The sequence below is a fragment of the Melitaea cinxia genome, chromosome 6 (genome assembly GCF_905220565.1).
Source record: "Melitaea cinxia chromosome 6, ilMelCinx1.1, whole genome shotgun sequence".
Classification (NCBI taxonomy): Eukaryota; Metazoa; Arthropoda; class Insecta; order Lepidoptera; family Nymphalidae; genus Melitaea; species Melitaea cinxia.
The window spans coordinates 3233135-3247635 of record NC_059399.1 but is presented as its reverse complement, the minus strand read 5'-3'; the positions used below and the strand labels follow the sequence as shown (position 1 = coordinate 3247635).

At 38.9% G+C, this 14501-nt stretch overlaps 1 protein-coding gene across 1 annotated transcript in view; it reads left to right on the top strand.

The window, feature by feature from the left end:
• The window catches only part of LOC123654484 (protein spaetzle 5), a 30653-nt gene extending 16731 nt beyond the window's left edge, over positions 1-13922 (top strand). Inside the window, exons 2-7 of the mRNA XM_045590384.1 lie at positions 8997-9139; positions 9419-9630; positions 10752-11064; positions 11897-12076; positions 13355-13528; positions 13751-13922. Coding sequence (XP_045446340.1) covers positions 8997-9139; positions 9419-9630; positions 10752-11064; positions 11897-12076; positions 13355-13528; positions 13751-13922 — 1194 coding nt within the window. The remainder of the gene's footprint in view (positions 1-8996; positions 9140-9418; positions 9631-10751; positions 11065-11896; positions 12077-13354; positions 13529-13750) is intronic.
• The last annotated feature ends 579 nt before the right edge of the window (positions 13923-14501 follow it).

Here is a 14501-nt window from a genome sequence, read left to right as displayed (position 1 = left end):
CTTACTGGGTTCAAGCTCCGCCTATGTCGTTATGTATTTACAACTTACTTAATACTGATATAATAAAGATTTACATTTGTACTTACTTATATATATACAATTTTCGTGTCACGATGTATGTTCCAGATAAATTCAGAAGTTACTGAATTAATTTTTATCAAATTTTGTAAGTATCTGTAACTTGGTCCAACTTGAGAGATAGGGTAGTTTTTATCTAAATTGGACTCGGTAGGTGGCGCTGTTACCAGTATGTAACTTCGAAACTACTGAACCAATTGTTATCAAGTTTTGTAAGCATCTTTAATTTGGAACGAACGAACTTGTTGTATGTGGTTCCTCATTTGATGTATACTACATACAAACTCGTTTTCACCAAATTTTTTATATGAAAGAACATCCGACTAGAATATATAGCTACAAACGCCCATCACGTTCATGTATCGTGAACCGTATTTCTTAATTTCTTTTTTACAGATAAATATTTCGTAATTAAGGAAATATTATGGATGAGAAATTCTAAATATAAAAAGTGTGTGTGTGAAATTCACACACATAGAAAAATAGCCTACGAGAGATTTTTTCTCGGTGAAAAAATATAAATAAATAAATAAAATAATAATAATAATAATAATAATAATAATAATAATAATAATAGCCGTGTGGTTCCCGGCAGAGTAGACTAGGACCACCCCTTCCTACGCCTAGGCTGTCGTAAAAGGCGACTAAGGGCAACAAAAGCTGCATAACACCTACGCAGCCTCCTCGGAGAGCGTGAGTGCCTCTCCAAGTGAGTATATTAGCACTCAAAAAACTAAAATGATGGAGGACAATTTGGAAAGGCGCATAGGGCCGCTGCCTGGGGGACGCCAGGGCGCGTCTGGAGCTGGCGCTGGACGTGGCAGCATGCGGGCCGCCAGCCAACCCCGCCGACCGGCACCACCACCTGACCGGTCGGGTTATCCACCATCCCCACCAGTTGGCTTGGCGACGACAGAGTCCCAAGGGACTCAGCATTCGTTGCCCGCCGCTGGTGGAGTACGTCGCATGAGATGGACACCGAAAATCAACGAGAGTGTCATGCGTGCGTACTATAGGGCTGTAGGACGTGAAACCGGGCGGACTGGCTACCGGGCAGTAATGCACCGCGAGTTCCTACTGCTTGAGCCTACGCTAACTGTTACGGAACAGAACCTGGCAGATCGAGCTCGGTACATCCAACGAAAGGGCATATTTGACGCCGCCGAGCTCGAACGATTTCGACGTGAGGCTGCTCCTGAAGTCGAACCCGTGTCCGCGGTGCGCAACGAAGTGTCAACGCAACAAGAAGGCGTTCGTAGCGAAGCGCCTGTGGAGGTGATCACTGAGGGAGCAGTCGCCCAAAAAGTAGAACAGATGAGAGGGATCTTGCAAGAGGCGATTTCCGAGACTCGAGGCGCTCCTCTGGAAATGAGACCGCGACTCTCTCGCCTCCCCCTCAATGCCGCGACGCGGAATGCCATTGAGGCAGCCAACAGACTGTTGCCGCCCTATTTGGAAGGCAGCCTCAGCTTGGAGGATACGGGTTCTATTCTCTTCGGCGCCGCTCTAGCGGTGCACCGCCTTGTCGGAGCCAAGACCCAGGAGTCTGGACGCGCTACTCATAAGAATAGCGACGTACCAGCCTGGAAGAGGAGAATAGAACGCCGTATCAACCTGGCCAGGGCCCTCATTGGTAGGCTGCTAGCTTTCAGGTCGGGCAATACAAGGCCAAGGATTGTGCGCTCTGTTAGAATGGCCTTCAACGGGCTAGGCATCAGCCTCGATCAGCCTGACATAGCCGATAAACTAACGGAGCGCATCGACGGCCTGAAGCAGAGAATCGCGGCATGGGGAAAGCGCATTCGCAGGTACTCTGAGAGAGTTGAGCGCTTTCGACAAAATCGCCTCTTCGTGAGTGATCAGAAAAGGTTCTATAGAAAGCTGGAGAACCCGATATCGAGCTCTGCTTCCCTAAAACCGAGTACGGTTGACCTCGTCGCCTTCTGGCGCAACATATGGTCAGGGGAGGTGGAGCACGAGGAGGGCCCTTGGATTGCGGCGGTTCAGGACGCATGTGCTAAAATTGAACCGATGAACCCAATCGCCATCTCTACGGAGGACGTCAGTGGTGCGGTCCGGCGGGCTCCGAACTGGAAAAGTCCGGGGGCCGACGGTCTGCATCACTACTGGCTGAAAGGGCTCTCGGTCTGCCATGCGACCTTGGCTCGACAATACCAAGAGGCAATAGATCGGAAGACACTCCCGAACCTTTTCACTACCGGGATCACTCACTTAGCTCCTAAGTCCACCAACACCGCAGATCCCACCAACTACCGCCCCATAACGTGTCTGACCTCCATCTACAAGATACTGACGTCCGTTCTGAGCTGTAAGATCTCACGACATATTGGTGAGTTTAATATCTTGTCTGCAGCTCAGAACGGATGTCGTGGAGGCGGTCGCGGTACAAAGGAGCTCCTTCTCATCGACTCTGTGGCGGGCCAGCTTGTCAGACGCAACCGTCGGAACTTTTCGGCCGCCTGGATCGACTACAAAAAGGCTTTCGACTCGGTACCTCATTCATGGCTCCTGAGGGTCCTCGAGCTGTACAAGGTTGACCAGGCAGTTCGAGACTTCCTCGGAGTATGTATGGGGCAATGGAGCACGATCCTATGTCTCCAGGGCGAGCGACTGACGGGTGCGGATGACCCAATCAGGATACGGAGGGGTATTTTCCAGGGTGATTGCCTGAGTCCACTATGGTTCTGCTTGTCCTTGAACCCTCTAAGCACCCTGCTGGAGCGTTCGGGGACAGGCTTTCAGTTTCGGAGAGGAGGTACTAAAGTCTCCCACCTTCTCTACATGGACGACCTCAAATTGCTGGCACCTAACGCTGCACGCCTGCAGGAGCTGCTGAAAATCACTACGGAGTTCAGCAGTTCCATCAGGATGCAGCTTGGAGTGGATAAGTGTGCGGTCGTGCATGTGGACAGGGGTCAGGTGACTCAATCGTCGCAGCTTAGTCTCGAATTAACATCATTCAAGACCCTTTCCGAAGCTGAATCTTACCGGTATCTGGGTATGTCACAATGCATAGGGGTGAAGGAAGTGGACATGAAACAGGCAGTTTGTGAAATCTTTTTTGGACGGCTGACAAAAGTTCTTCGGAGCTACTTGTCTGGAGCCAACAAGGTCCGAGCCTATAACGCTTGGGTCATGCCCACTCTCTTGTACACCTTTGGCATACTCAGATGGACTCAGACCGAACTTGACGCCCTGGACAGAAGAGTCCGCACAACTATGACGCACCATCGCATGCACCACCCTAAGTCGTCGGTCATGAGACTGTACATCCCGCGGAAGTGTGGTGGTCGAGGCATGTTAAGCGCTAAGACTATGCATAACCGCGAGGTGTGCAGCCTCAGGGCCTACTTTGAAACGAGACGGGACAGCGCTTTGCATGGTGACGTTTCAATGTGTGACAAAGGACTAACCCCCCTAGCCTTGGCCAAAGAGAACTGGCAGAAACCGGTCGTACTGAGCACCTCTGACCGGGAGACCGTATGGATGGAGAAGGAACTGCATGGACGGTTCTACAAGGCGCTTCACGCACCACACGTGGACAGTAAGGCCTCCGTGCAGTGGCTGCGATTCGGCGACCTCTTTGGGGAAACTGAAGGTTTTGTCTGTGCAATACAAGATCAGGTGGTCAAGACGAACAACTACCGAAAGCACGTCCTGAAGGATGGCACTCCCGACTTCTGTCGAGCCTGTCGTCATCCCGGTGAGTCACTCAGGCATGTGCTTTCGGGTTGTTCCGCGCTTGCTAATACTGAGTACTTGCACAGACACAACCAAGTGGCCAAGATTCTCCACCAAGAGCTTGCTCTTATGTACGGTCTCCTGGAACAGAGGATGCCGTATTACCAATACTCACCGGTGCCAGTACTCGAACGCGACGGAGTCCGGCTCTACTGGGACCTGCCTATCGCCACAGACAGGACGATACTGGCGAACAAGCCTGATATCGTGGTGATGGACAGGGCACGGTCGAGGGTATTTTTAGTGGACATCACCGTCCCGCATGACGAGAACCTCGTGAAAGCCGAGACTGAGAAAAAACGTAAATATCTGGATCTGGCGCACGAGATTGTCGACGTGTGGGGTGTGGGGTCAGCTGAAATAATCCCTATCGTAATATCTGCCAACGGTTTGATCCCGGTTAGCCTCGCTCACCATCTGAGGCAACTGGGGATCCGGGACGGTTCGCTCGCAGCCAGGATGCAGAAGACGGTGTTACTTGACTCGGCTAGGATTGTCCGCCGGTTTCTCAGCCTACAGCCCTAACCCCCGGCCGTTTGATCTCCCTGCCGGGGCGTATTCCTCCACCCGCTTATATTTATATATGTAAGTATAAATAAATTTACTATATTATTTATATAAGTAGTTATTATAATATATGTATCTATTATGTATTGGGCGGGCGGAGTGACATTCAGTATAATAATAATAATAATAGTAATAAACAAATTAAAATTAAAAAATAAATACTGTGTAACATAATGTCTTGTATCTAATTCTCTGACCGACTTTATCCTACATTTATGTGTTTGTTTGTTTCTTTATCGTGACGCATTTTCGTTTCATAGAGTTTCAAATCACAACGATTCTAAAGACGTTACACTTCGATAAGTTCTAAGTGTAGCGAGAAATAAAAAGTTTGATGAAATCAACACTTAATATTAACAAATATTCACACAGTTAAAAATGTTACGCAAACGCCTGAAAAATAAAGCTGAGAAAGAGCTATAGTTAATTGACGTCTAAGTTTATGTCTCTTGTTGTTTACTTTGAGACGAAAATTATGAAATTTTTCTAGTACATATGCTTTGTTATTTAGTAACGGAGTATATTTCAAGGTGAAGAGGAAACTATTCAAAAAAAAATGTCTATTTCATAACACGACTTGTCCGGGTCGTCCTACTTTATTTCGACAGTTGCTTTGTTTTAAAAGATACCATGTACTCAACTATTACCACATGTTTTGGTTAACATTTTATACTTTAAAAAAAAATGTAAGGCTAGTCCATGCGTGAGTGCCAAAACAGATAGACCAACTGTTCAATCATTAATATCTAAAAATGAAATAGAATTTTTTATAAAACAATGAAGTCATTCTTACATGAAAATACAATTAATAACTTCTTCTGAAGTGTAAATTCTTTCTTCTGAAACATAATATTATTTTTACAGAATATGTATTAGTTAGGGCTGTTAAGTATATTTAGTTAAGTTGTAACAAATGACTCCTTTAATCTTTAGATTATTGTCATTGTTCAGTCATGTGTCAGTCTCAAAACACTAGAATCGGTTAGTATTCGATACTTGGTAAATTTGTTATGAGAGATGTGGTTGTTGTTAAAGATTTTTTTTTATATAGTATATTATTATCATTTAATGCATCCCACTTGTATAAATTATGTATAACAATAAAATTTGTGTTATTTATTATATAATCGTACTAATAACAACAATGTTAATTATTTAATTATTGTAATGGAAATAAGTACGAAAAGCGGCCTTATCGCTACAGAGCGATACCTTCTTGGTAGCTTTAGTAGAGGAAAATTCGTGTTAATGTTTGAGGACTACAGTTTTTTTAATACGTATAAAGAAAAAAGTATTATATAACACAAACAATAAATAAATAAATAAATATCTTTTAACATACACACACGCCGCCATGGATTGTACCTGTTGCGCTGGCCGTTGCGGTTTCGATCCCCGCACATGACAAACATTTGTATTGGCCATACAGGTGTTTGCCGTGGTTTGGGTGTTTGTGCAGTCCTTGTGGGTCTCCCCACCGTACCTCGGAGAGCACGTTAAGCCGTCGGTCCCGGTTGTTATCATGTACCACCTGATAGCGATCGTTACTCATAGTAGGGAATATATCCGCCAACCCGCATTGGAACAGCGTGGTGGATTAAACTCTGATCCTTCTTCTACATGGGGAAAGGGGCATATTCCTGGTAGTAGGATATTACAGGCTGAAGCGTGAAGCGTATACACACACGGTCGTCTAACAACCGAATGTCATAACCATTTTTTTTTTTTGATAAATGTACGAAGAAATAATACGTACATAAATAATTACAAGTATTACACCCAGGCTCACAATCCCCTGAGCAGAAAGGAGGGCCACTACAAAATGTGCCAAATGGCGAGTCAAATACTATATACTATATGAGACTATATCCTACGACATCCTTTTATCAAGTTTCAAATTAACTCTTACAAAATAATCAGACTTTTAAACCTTTCAAGTCTCTTCCTACACCAACACCTTTATGAGATCTTGACACTTCACTTTGATATGTAAATTTACTTGAAATAGCATTGTGCTGGTTCAATGGTTAATGATATCACATGTGTCAACCATTGTTGGTGATTGATGTAATTATCTGCAATTACATAGCCTTGCCTGTATATTTATGACATGTCACTGTAATTTCGAGACCTTATAGACTGCATCTTTCGTTTTTATTTGTCACGAGGCCCAAATTTAAATTAATGTCGACGAGCAAGCATTTATACATTATTTTGCATGAAAACAATAGCTCTGTTAGGAATAAATTTGATTATTTTGGGTTTTATTTGCATAGCTACAATAAACTTATATAAAGGGTAAACCTTATCTAGGGCAGGATTTGGGTACACGAGGATCTGCTCCTTACTTCTCCCATTAATTCTAGATCCACAAATCAGTCGATGATCATCCATTCGGGGATCCTAAGGTAGAGCTACCCTACAAATTAATGTATAAAAAATAGGGTCTTTTAAGTTTGAATATTTTGGTATTTTTATTTTATTGTTATTAGATATAAAAAAAAATATTACACTACGTAGTACTTCATTGTTCTGAACTTATTTCTAAAGCAGCAAAGACAGCTATGATCAAGTAGACCCTTTTTGTATACTTACGAGTGTATCAATATATAGTAAATTGTATATTTTTGTGGTTCTTTGAGATCAGTTAATAATAAATGTTATCACTTCAGCCTAGCGCAGTCCACTGCTGGACATGGGTCTCCACAACCTCGGGCCAAAAATGGCGTGAACTCATGTGTGTTTCCCATAGTCACCACGCTGGGCAGGCAGGTTGTTGACCGCAGGGCTGGCTTTGTCGCACCGAAGACGCTGCTGTCCGTCTTCGGACTGTGTATCTCAAAGCCAGCAGTGGATAGTTATCCCGCCATCAGACGGTTTTTTAAGTTCCAAGGTGGTAGAGGAACTGTGTTATCCCTTAGTCGCCTCTTACGACACCCATGGGAAGAGCCATTTTATAAGTAAATGTCCAAAAATATTAAAAAAAAAAAAAATCTACATACACTAAAACCACTAAAGTGTACTCAACGTAATCCGCGATCAACTATTCCTATCACGCAAACGAAAGCGTCGTGTACTAATCTGACTCGCCTCGTGAATGTTAGAGCGTTCTCAGTTTCGTGCGTATTTCCCCGTTTCAAATGTAAACAAATCCATCTGTTGCACAAATCTATTACTTGATTGGGAAATAAATTGCGAACTTTCTCTTGCTTGTTTGGGATTTTGCAATTAATAAATTTCTAAGTATCATTAATGTAGAGAAATGAAACTGTAGCGACATCTATCTCGCGACATACAGAAATTAGAGAAAACTAACGCCCGCCAGACACAATTCCCGCCTGGTTGGAGGATCCTCCCTTTTCGATGGCAGACGAGGAACTTAACACCTCTGTTCCTCACACATCCCAAAAAACTCTTCCGGTTTTATTGCAAACTATACCCGTCGAACTTCGGTATGCCATTTTTTTTTTCGGGACTTAATTGATTCTTCTTCTCTCATCTATTCTGACAATAACGAACACTAAAGAAAAAAAAATATTACCGTTTGCACGTCATGCACGTACTAATATTTCGACGATTGCCTCGGCAAATCATTTCCTTCGTCACATTGGCAAAGTACTCTACCCTTGTAAGTCATTAAATCAAATGAATGAAGAAATCTTGATAATGTACAACCATCATCTCACTTAAATGTGTGAACTACATCTACATATGTATATATGACACTCTAATGGTGTCATAAGCGGATTCTCACCTATTATACAGTGTCTGGGAGTTGTCAAGATGTATGGAAGCCATATTTGTTATACATTAATAGCATCTCATCTGTTGAGTCACATCCACATTTTTGACAAATGTCAATGTCAGTATTTCTCATCGATTCCGCTTAGTAATAATTATAGATTATGAGTACCTGATTATTAATAATGATATTAATTATAACACTAATTGAACAATTTTTGTATATGTTTCAGACTGTGTTATCTCACTTCTGGGCATAGGACTCTTTCCCCATGTAAGAGAAGGATTCAATACGAGTTTGCGGATATATTCCCATAATAATATAAGTGACCAAAAGTAACAATCGCTATCAGGTGTATATGATGACAACCTGTACCGATATCTTTACGTGCTCTCCAAGGCACGGTGGGGAGACCCACAAGGACTAACAACCAGACCGAAAATAAATATTTGTATGAACACAAATATCCACTCCGATTGGGAATCGAAACCGCGACCGTTTGTGTTTAGGCACCGCCGACACCACACATCCAGCATTACACCGGAACAGCCGTCGAATTTTCGTATTATTTACAACATTTTCTCTTTTAGTCTTAACTCTAAACTATTCATATACCAAAGGAATATGTAGATTATCATGATTTACACGTATGTTTTTATACATATAAAAAAATTGTAAAAGACTGATGTCTCTTCTGTCATAAAAGATGATATATTTATTAAAAACAATTTTTAAGTGTATAACTTTTATAATTTTGTCTATTAACAAGCCTGAATACATATTCTTTGTCAAAAATTTCCTAAAACTAGTAAGTAGTTAATAATAGAACCTTATATATTATTTACAGATAGTGTGGGCGGTAAGCGATTGCACGGGTTACAATTGTCCATACGGCCAGAACTGTGCGTTTGAGCCCGCCCCTCCGGGCCGCGCGCCCGCTTGCGCTCAGCCTGGCCTCACGTACTGCCTGCACCCTGATCCTTACCCTGAGTAAGAATAACTCAAATTTATACTAATAATGTATGTAATTAACTTCGCGCAAGCATGCCTACGTGCGAGAGTACGTAACTAGCGCGTGTTATGTGGTTGTGTATTATACGTGTGCATGTGCATGCGCGTGCGTGTGTGTGTGTGTGTGCGCGTGTATGTTATATAATAGTGTTTATACATAAACTGTATTGTTACTTATCTGAATATTTCCTTAATTAAGTTTTTCATAGTACTTCTGTACAATATTGTAATTTAATCAATGTTACCTTAACATTTCAGAAAAGTAATAAGAAAATTGGTTGAAGCTGGCCAATATGACATACGAACTCTCCTGTCAGATGAAAGTCGGGACGACTTCGAGTCAAATAAGAAAACAAACTACCCGTACGGGTACGGGCCGAACTCTTTACCCCACGTGGATCAGATCTCGCTTGTTAATGAAGACTTTACCAAGGACTACAATACGAAATTTCATTCAAAATTTAATCACGGTAAGAACAAATTTTATAGGAGGTCGCGCACAGCGCTATTATATGCAGGGCACAGCATGAAATATCTTGCTCAAAATTGAAGTAGCCTGTGAAAGTGTGTTTAATTAACCTTCTATATAAATAAAAAGAAGATCGCTAAATGTGTTGCCAAGCGCAAACTCAAGAACTCAGAAACAGCTGGATCAATTCGGACATTTTTTTTTCTTACAAGTCTCTACAAGTCTTATGATTCTTTGTAGAAGGTTTTTATGGAATGGTGGATTAATTTGCTCAGAAAATGACAAAATATTTGTGTTCCTAAGCGCATAACTCGAGAATGGCTAGACCGATTTAGCTAATTTATTTTTTGTATGTTCCTTAAGGCTCACGGAAGGTTTCAATTTTTAAAATAAAAAAATAAAACTTATTTTCACTATTAACTTTGACAAAACGAAGTCTGTCCGGGCTGCTAGTATTTAATAAAATAATTTCTAATGTAGAAAGAAATTTGACTTAGTCAAAACTGAAATGAGCAAATTTTACATAAATAAATTTTTCGATTAAAATATCGAAGTATGTTTATTAATAAGACAGAAAGATGGAAGGGCTTAGCATGAATTATCATATGACAAATTAATACGATCAATCGTTTTTAAAGAAGTTTCTAACTCATTAACTACATCGGCAGCTGACGCTTTTCTTTTTAATTAAGTTATAATTTTAGCTTTCGTTTAAAATTTCTAACATTCTTTTGAAATATTTTACCTACTTTTGTGTGTAACTTTTATTTAGGTTATTATAACTTTAATTTGAATTCAAGTTGAAGTTTTAAATTGAATTATGTAATTAGAATTCTCACTTTTTTGATTTTTTAAAGATTATAACTATATATATATTAATTTTAATGTTTGTTTTTCTCGCTTTATTTATTAATATTCATTTATTTTATTTAATATCTATGCTCCCTCTTTAAAAGACGATTTGCGGATTAGATTTGCTAACCCATCGTTCCAATTTTATTTTGACCTACGTTTCACAGAACTGACCTCTAAGTTTATAGCAATAATACCTAAATTCAGTATATTATTACTTTAATTTAGTTTATAATAATGTATAAATTAATTATTTTCCTTTTATTACAGATATATTTTCTGACAAAACGCCGTTACAGCCACCGTCAGCAATCAACCCGAATCCATACAACATAAAAGCGTATCAAGCATCAAATTACTCCAAATTCGGTTTTCAAGGGTACCATAATACTGCGCCAACGTACTGGAACCCAGCTCTCAACCAGTACGAATACGACAACAGACGTTTACGACACAACACAGAACCAAACTTGAACATTTATAATCCTAATTATTTCAATTCGCCCCTGTACCAAAATTATGATACTGATTGGCTCAGAGCGTCAAGTGGCGTCACGCAGTACAACCCGAATGAATGGTGGAAGTAAGATATGAAAATTATTTGTTTATTTTAATTATTTACCAGAATAAACTAGCAACTCATGCAAACGAACTCGCACGGGCTTTGAGTGGAGAGGGTGGACTGCAGTACTGTCGACTGAAAAGACAAGGCGTTCCCAGTCTCGCCCGAAGATTTGTAGACTGAGCCAAGAAGAGGGTTTGCTGGAAATCTCAGCAATTAATTGGCTCTCAATGATAACAATAAGAGTATCAGGTAGTTCCAGCCAAACAAGTGGCTTATTGTTTTCGAACAGATTGCCATAAAGCAGAACATACATCAAAAAAAAAAAAATTATTTATTCTTAATTGTACACCAAAATATAAACAGTAAAAAAACAACAAAAATAAGTACAGATGCGATCTTATCACTAGAGAGCGATTTCTTCCAGACAACTTTTGGGTATTGTCCTATACCGATAGAGCCGCAGCGGTTAGAAGTGTACAAATATTTAGAGAAAATAAATAAAGATAGTAACTTATTTTCTTAGATATAAAAATTCTATTTTTACATTGAGGTAGTTTAAGCAAAACAAGAGAGAGCTAGTAAAATTTTGTTTACTTTTTTTATATTACAAATTATTTTGTCTTTATAAAATTTAAATATTTACCTGTCTTTCCACTTAATACTATTCGCAACAACACAACAAATTATAGTCAGATATACGGATAGCAAGATTTTTATTAACAATTACTTTTAACATTTTCAACAAATCAACAAATTAAAAAAATATATTATCATTAAGAAAACCCGTATCGCCATATATTATTAAGACATAAACAATATACAATTCTAAACATAAATCTTCTATGATCAGATACATAACACCGTCGCGGTCTGACGCTGACGTGACGATACAAAGGTCCGTCACGTTTCCTACACGTACAACAACTCTCCGACAGACTCGACGAAAACGTAACGCGGAGCTAGTAGAGGCTGCCGCTGCGAGGACCCTTACTGGTGCTGAAGCGTTGAAGATAGCTCTTGGATTAGCTAAGTTGGTATAGTTTGTATTTATCTAACATTTAAACAGTACGAATGTGTACCAGTTAACAGGATAAAGTATATTTTATTTAAAAAAAAAAAAATACGATATTGCACGTATCTTCTAATTGATTTAATTGGATTGTCAACATAAACTAGTGGTCGCCAAGAGGTCGAAATTCGACCATAATTAAAAATTTAAATTATATAAAACCAAACCAATAACGAAAATAAAGAACCTTTTTAAACTTTTCAATTTGACTACAGACTTTGACAATCAATAAAAAAGTATAATATGCGTGTGTGTGTCAAATTCATTGTAGTGTGTCTAATGTTTTTTTTTATTGATTTATTATATTTTATGCATAATTTGAAAAAAAATGTTAGCATTCTGCACTTCTTCCTTATATAAACTATAAGTGTGCGAAATTTCATTTTTTATACTCCTTCGTGCTCGCAATATTCATTAAAAGCGGTACAAAGGTTTTGCTTCAAGTATAGATATTATATATATAGATATTATTGGCCATACAGGTGTTTGCCGTGGTCTGGGTGTTTGTGCAGTCCTTGTGGATCTCCCCACCGTGCCTCGGAGAGCACGTTAAGCCGTCGGTCCCGGTTGTTATCATGTACACCAGATAGCGATCGTTACTTATAGTAGAGAATATATCTGCCAACCCGCATTGGAGCAGCGTGGTGAATTAAGTTCTGATCCTTCTTTTACATGGGGAAAGAGGCCTATGCCTAGTAGTGGGATATTACAGGCTGAAGCGTATGTTTATGTAATGAAGAATATGCTTGTAAAAACTCTATCCATATGAAGAACTAAATTATTTTTCATACAACTGAAAAGTCACTTTTTTGTTATATTATTTATTATGTTAAGGAGATTTTTTTTTTAATTTTAAATATTCTGTTTCCTTTTTTGATTGTAGTAGTGGGATATTACAGGCTGAAGCCTATAGATACGAGATTATATATATAGATATTAAAGCATACGAGTATGTAACATATTTTTTGTTTAGAAATTAAAAGATATTTAAATTATGTATAGCTATTTAAAGTAATTCACCTTGCCATACCGTTGGTTTAACTGATACTATTTGGCGTGCTATTGGCGGATGCTATATGTCGACAGCGAAGGTAGAGCCAGCAACGAATTTGTGTTGTACCCGGTATATTTTCGTCCATAGGCTACGGTCACCGCTTACCATAAGGCCAATTGTTCGCTTTATGCCATTCAGTGGTTTTGTTACTGTGTAAGTTTCTGTCATTTTTATCATATTTACAGTGAAGACGAGTCAGCTGAACGGCCAAGGCGTCAGGCTGCAAATACCGAGGAATTGTGCCGCGTACGTACACAATTTATCAATCCCCGTGCTGCTCTCAACAACAAGGGTAATTGGCGGTATGTCGTTAACATGCCAGACAATATGACACAACTTGTACGAGCCGAAATTTGCACGTAAGTTATTTTTTTTATCTAAATAATTAATTCAAAACTGTAAAAATCTATGTATGAATCGCCATCTATGTATGAATATAGGAAACATTTATACCTTAATTACAATTTTAACAAGCGACATCTATTGTCGAATGGCTTAGTAATTTTATTTGTTTGAACTAAATAAATTGTAGGCAGCTCTTTTAATTGTATACAAATTAAACAAAAAACATTTTTTATTAGATCAACTGAATGCAGTGGGCTGTGCACGATACCTCTTGGATACACTTCTAGATGCGAACAAAAATATATACAGAAACGATTGGTAGCGCTGGAATCGAGTGGACAGAACTTGTACACAGATGTTTTTTGGATTCCAAGTTGTTGCCAATGTACAATTATAAATAATAATTAATAAAATATTTTATATCAATTATCTTGTGATGTAAATTAAAGAATGAAAATATATTGTTTTTGCTATTGCTATTGAGTAGCAGATGGCGCGGTAAGCTTCTTTATTTATGTATGTATATAGTGTGACTAATAATAATATTTCGTAATGTATAACAATCAAGATAAAACAACAAATACCTTGTTTAAATATTTTTAAACGTTTCCTACTTTGTTATATTGTAATTTTGCGTATGCGATATCATGACATTAATATTACATTTTTCAATGTCTCAAAAATAATTCCCTAATGGTCTTGTATAATTAGATTATTTTAGCATCCTAAAGAGAGAGTATTATGAGTATGTATATAAATAATAGATATATAATAAAAATGAATAAAGTATTACGTGTCTTTTATGCGATTGTAAATAGTAAGAATGACCGTTACAAAGTTACCATTTAACTAATAATTTCGATTTAAAAATAAGATTTGATTAATGACAGCATTTTGTGCTTCACATAGTAATGTGTAGTAATTAAAATAATAATTTAAATTGCGTTACTTTGTTTATTGTATTGATCTCTCGTTTTGGATTTCGGG